Raw genomic sequence first — 6,000 nt, 5'->3', positions numbered from 1 at the left:
TTTGAAAATTGGTATTTTTATTTATTTTTTAAACTCATTTTTTGTCAATAGAAAAATATTTAAGATTTTTAATAATTGTAAGCTATTTTTGCATTTTAAACCGGAAATCGGTATAGCTTTCAAAGAAGATTCACAATTTTCGAACAATTTTAGGTTATGCTAACATGTTCTTATTTTTTTATAGGCAATCAGTTCTTTTAAATAAACAAAACATTAGGTTGCAAAGAAGACTTACCATTTTAAATCAATTTTATTCTAGTGTTTTTCTACGAAAATTGGCATTTTTAATAAAATATCACTAAATTTGGAGAAAAAAAAATATTTTCAACACTTGAACAATAATATGTTTTCTTAGGAGTTTTTCACCGGAAATCGTTTCTTTCAAACAAGAAAATATTAGGCGTTAAAAAAGAATTATATATATATTTTTTAATGTTAGGAAAATTAATATTTTTATTTACTTTTTAATCTTACTTTTTGTGTTTTTTTTTCTCATTTAAATATCTTTAAAAATCATTAGATTTAGAAAGAAGATTGACCCTTTTTTTAAATAATAAACTATTTTTACGTTTTAAACCGGAAATCGGTATAACGTTCGAAGAAGATGTACAGTTTCGGAAAAATTTTAGGCTATGTTAACATTTTTTTTTAACGAGAAATCGGTTATTTTAAACAAACAAAACATTACATTTCAAAGAAGAATTGCCATTTTTGACAAATTTTATGTTAGTATTTTCATCGTAAAATTTGCATTTTAATAGAAATCATTAGATTTAAAAAAATATATATTTACAAAATTTGAATCATAATATGTTACCTTAATATCTTTTTACCGGAAATGGATTATTTTAAACTAAAATCATTAGGCTAAACATAAAATGTACAATTTTTAACAATTTCAACTTAAAGTTAAGATATCATTTTTCATAAATAATAAAAAAATATTGACTTTGCCTTCCTTTTCCATTATTTAAAATAAACGAGGCTAGAAAATAGAAGAATGCCGTATTAATATCAATTTTATATTTTAATTTAAAAATTGTGTGAGACTAAAAAAATAAAAATCTTGTGTTTTTTTCCAGTTTAAAATTCATCACCCCTCTATAAGATTTTCTGCCTTTTATGATTCTAGTTTTCTTTTTTTTAAAACATCTAATCTTCTTTTATATTAGCCAACTTCATTTTTGCTTTTCACAACCCGAATTTACCCTTTTCCTTCATTTATTTTTTGCTTTTTGACCCGGAAAATCATATTCCCATTTCTTGATTTTGAATTCGAAAGTGAGAAAATCACATCCGGATGAAGAACGGAAGACCAGTTTGAATAATCGTCAACGCCAAGTCTTTCAGTAACAATATTTCTCTGTAAAGGGACGACAAAAGTTTTCATCTTTCCTAGGAAAGGAGACTACATCTCGCAACAGACACAGCGCGTTTTCGGTCTCTAAAGCTACTTAGAAATCGCTCTATATAAAATAGTCCATATAAAATCGCTAGTGAATTAAAAACTATAAAAAATCACTTGAAACGGCAGAATGCACCACACATTCAAATACAATGTGCAGCTTGATTTTCTTACAGTTCTCAATTCCTACAGTACTTCGACGACACTTATTCGTTCCTGCAAACTGACCCCAGATTTTCGAAGGACAAATTTTCATTCGGCAACTCTTTCATTACAAAATATTACGTATGTACTCGAACATCTCGAATCGTTTCTTTATTGTTCAGTTTCGTTTCTGGGGATTATAAATTAGTATATTGAAACTTTTTTTCCCTTCATATCACAACTAGTTTAAATATTTTAATTTCAATCTTTTAATCTCAGTTTAAATCTTGATCTCGACATCTGACTTCAATCCTGATTTGAATTTTTCATCATCTATAATAATGCCCACGTCTCATCGTTTCGTAAAAAATTAGTCACATCTCTTTTTCAAAATGAGAAACAAAATCCGGGGTCGCAATGACGCAGAAAGTATAAGTACTTGAGGGTTCACTTAAATCAAGTGGATCGGATAATTTAAAAGAGAGTTCAGGTCGTGCATTCGCAGTAGCAAAAAATTGTCGTGGGACAACACAAGATTCAAAGAAGTGGTTTTATAGTCTCTCTCGAGAGAATCGATTATTTAAAATAAACGAAACTCATTGGCCACGAATAATTACGCTGCTAAAATAATAATTGCTTAGAAAATAAAGCTTGCTAAATTTGGTCGAGTCGGACGAGAGGTTCCTCTAAGGATCACTTGGACATTCGATACTCCTCCTCGTCGTCGCTGTAGTCGTCGCTTAAATAGTGACCGGGATTCGCAAATTCGTAGCGACCGGCCTTTTTAGGTGGAGGACTGGAACAATAAATTAAGTTTACATTTCATTATTCACGAATTTTTTCATTCATCTTGTACTTGGAACAAATCTGGAAAGTTTCAAGTGCTGGTAATGAAAGGATTATTGAATTTTTAAAAGGGGATCTTCGGAATATTCAGGCCTAGGACTCACTTCGGCGATCAAAACTAGTGTAAATAGTGTCATAAAATTGAAAAAATAATGGCAAAATAGTGTAAAAAAAATAGAAGGAGGTGCCATGTGAAAATGAACAATAATTTTAATAAATTAGGAAAACAAATTTTTATTTTCTTTAGAAAAAAAAACTTCATTCATTTTGCAACAATTTGTTATGTATTTTACACAAGTTTCCTTTTTAGAGCGAGAAAATTTTTTAATTGACACTGAAATTTGGTCTTTTGTGGTAAAACATTAATCTAATTGGTGACTAATAATTCACCTTTTTTGCTAAACATCCATTTTTTTGTTAAAAGTTAATCTTTTTGGTAGGAAGTTAATCATTTTGGTTCAAAATTCATTTCTTTAATTTAAAAATTAGTTTTTTAAAATTAAAAATTAAATTTTTTTCAACTGAAAATTTAACTATTTCATATTTGGTTGAAAATCAATCTTCTTCAGTTAAAATGCAACTATTTGTTTGAAAATTTGTGTTTTGTAGAATATTAATCATCGAGATGACTAATTCACCTATTATTTGTTGAAAATTGATTTTTTGAAGCTAATAATTCATCGATTTTGTTAAAAATTGGTTTTTCTTGTAATAAAATATTCTTTTAGGTTGCAATTTCATTTCTTTGGTTGAAAATGAGTTTTTTTTTATTATAAAGTAATTTTGTAACAAAAAATGTAACTGTTCTATTTTTCGTCGAATTTTTTTTAAAAAACTTATTTTATCTTTTTGGTAGAAAATTCATTTGTTAGGTGTAACATTGAACTATTTCGTTAAAAATTTATTTTGTTTGCTTAAAAACTTATTTTTGTAACTGAAAATTAAACTAGTCTATTTTTTGTTGAAAATTGGTCTTTTTTGTAATAAAAATTCTTTTTGGTTGCAATTTTATTTCTTTGATTGAAAATTAGTTTTTTTATTCTAAAGTAATTTTTTAACAAAAAATTCAAGTATTCTATTTTTCGTCGATTTTTTTAAAACATATTTTATTTTTTGGTTTGAAATTCATTTGTTAGGTGTAACATTGAACTATTTCGTTAAAAAAAATTTTGTTTGCTTAAAAACTTATTTCTTAAACTAAAAATTAAAATATTCTATTTTTTATTGAAAATGTTGTCTTTTAATGGTAGAAAATTAACCTTTTTGGTTCAAAATTCATTTCTTTTATTTAAACATTAGTTTCGAAAAATTAATTTTTTTAACTGAAAATTTAACTATTTCATGATTGGTTGAACATAAGTTTTCTTCAGTTCAAAATGCAACTATTTGTTTGAAATTTTCTGTATGTTGTTAAAACTTTTGTTTTGCTGAATAATTGACCTTTTCGATTAAAAATTAAAATATTAGGTTAAAAATTCTAATAAAAATTAAAATTTGATTAAAAATTAATTTCTTTGATTGATAATTTATTTGTTTTATTAGCTTAAAAATTTATTTCTGTAACTATAAATTAAAATAGTTTATTTGCTGTTGAAAATTGATTTTTTTTAGTTAAAAATTCATCTATTTTGTTAAAAATTGGTATTTTTGGAATAAAATATTCTTTTTGGTCGCAATTTCTTTTCTTTGGTTGAAAATGAGTTTTTTTTACTCGAAAGTAGTTTTTCAACAAAAAATGTAACTGTTCTATTTTTCGCCGAAAATTTTTTTTAAACCATATTTTATCTTTTCGGTAGAAAATTATTTATTAAGTAAAACATTTAACTATTTTGTTAATTTTTTTTTGCTTAATTTCTATAACTGAAAATTAATATATTCCATTTGTTATTGAAAATTTTGTCTTTTAATGGTATAAAATTAATCTTTTTGGTTTAAGATTCATTTCTTTGATTTAAAAATTAGTTTCTTTAAATTTTAAATTAATTTTTTAACTGAAAATTTAACTATTTCATATTTGGTTGAAAAAAAAATCTTCAGATAAAAATGCAACTATTTTTTTGAAAATTTCTGTAATTTGTTGAAAATTTGTGTTTTGTAGAATTATAATCTTCGTGATGGCTTTTCGATTAAAAATTCAACGTTTAGGTTCAATATTCCATTACAAATTAAAATGTTTTGTTGAAAACTCATGTATTTTGTTAAAAATTATTATTTTTCGGTAGAAAATTAATCCTTTTGGTTGACAAGTCATTTCCTTCAATGAAAATTCATTTCTTTTGTTGATAATTAATTTAGCTGCTTAAAAATTTATTTCTATAACTAAAAGTTAAACTAGTTTTTTTTGCTGCATTTTTTTTTTTAGTTAAAAATTTATGTATTTTGTTACAACTTTGTATTTTTTTTTACATAAAATTAATCTTTTTGGTTGAAATTTCATTTCTTTGGTCGAAAATGAACTTTTTCTTTTACTGAAAAATAATTTTTTAACAAAAAATGTAACTTTTCCATTTTTTGTCGAAAAAATCTTTTTATACATATTTGATCTTTTTTGTATCAAATTCATCTGTTAGGTGTAACATTAAACTATTTCATTAAAAATTTATTTTGTTTACTTAAAAACTTATTTCTTAAACTTGAAAATTAAACTTCTATTTTTTGTTCAAAATGTTATCTTTTTGGGTTAAAAAATTAAACTGTTACATTGAAATTTTTATTAAAAATTAAAATATTTGGTTGAAAATTCATATATTTTGTAAAAAGTTATTCTTTTTTAACTATAAATTTAACTATTCTATTTTTTGTCAATAATATTTGTAGATATTTAATCTTTTTTGTTGAAAATTTAACTATTTTGCTTAAAAAACCCTTTTTTATTTGGAAATTAATTACTTTAAAATAAAAATAAAATTTTACATTAATAAACCTTTAATTTTTGTCAGTTCTATTATGCACACATATGTGACATTTTTTGTCACTGTCCTTCATCTGAAACTCATTTCTCAAATATATGTGTGAATTTAGGGACATTCCTCCCTTTGAGTTTTTCAAATTACACAATCGGCATTGAAAAAAAGCGACAATAATAATTTCGAAATTTTCGTGACACACCTATTTTTTAGAGAAAGATCAAACTTTTTTTTTGTTTAAAAAAATATAATATGATTTTCGATTTTTTATTAAATTCTAGTGCTCAAAAATATTATAGAGCACACTTTATATCAAACTTATTGAATAAATTTAAATAAAATTGTATTTTCACTAGAAGTAGATGGGAGAAATGATATTTTTTTTACATTTCAAAAGGTACTAATTAATCTGTTTCTGATGAAATTGAAATTTCTCGTTTAAAATTTTAATTTTCGGTTTGAAAATTGAACTGTTTTGTGAGATATTTGTATTTTTGACTGTGAATTAATCTTTTTTAGTTAAAAATTTAACTATTTTATTGAAAATGTGTTTTTTTTTTGCTGTTTAAAATCCATTTAAAAAAATTAAAAATGCAACAATTTAATTGAAAATTAATCTCTTTCAGTTGAGAATTCAAGTATTTTATCAAAAGTTCGTCTTTGTTGTTTAAATCCAACTGTTTTTTAATTTATATTAAA

The 6,000-nt window shown here is 23.8% G+C and overlaps 1 protein-coding gene across 3 annotated transcripts in view; it reads right to left on the bottom strand.

The window, feature by feature from the left end:
• Positions 1-1,263: 1,263 nt before the first annotated feature.
• LOC117179799 (choline-phosphate cytidylyltransferase A-like) overlaps positions 1,264-6,000 on the bottom strand; it is a 60,375-nt gene continuing 55,638 nt past the window's right edge. For 2 of the 3 annotated variants that reach the window (XM_033371917.1, XM_033371916.1), the window contains exon 9: positions 2,243-2,345. In XM_033371917.1, the coding sequence (XP_033227808.1) occupies positions 2,243-2,345 (103 nt within the window). Of the gene's footprint in view, positions 2,346-6,000 lie in introns of all 3 variants that reach the window. The other variant, XM_033371914.1, reaches the window with a different exon arrangement.

This window comes from Belonocnema kinseyi, chromosome 9, assembly GCF_010883055.1.
Source record: "Belonocnema kinseyi isolate 2016_QV_RU_SX_M_011 chromosome 9, B_treatae_v1, whole genome shotgun sequence".
NCBI classification, from domain to species: domain Eukaryota; kingdom Metazoa; phylum Arthropoda; class Insecta; order Hymenoptera; family Cynipidae; genus Belonocnema; species Belonocnema kinseyi.
The sequence above is the reverse complement of the archived record's forward strand: the minus strand, read 5'-3'. Positions and strand labels throughout refer to the sequence as shown.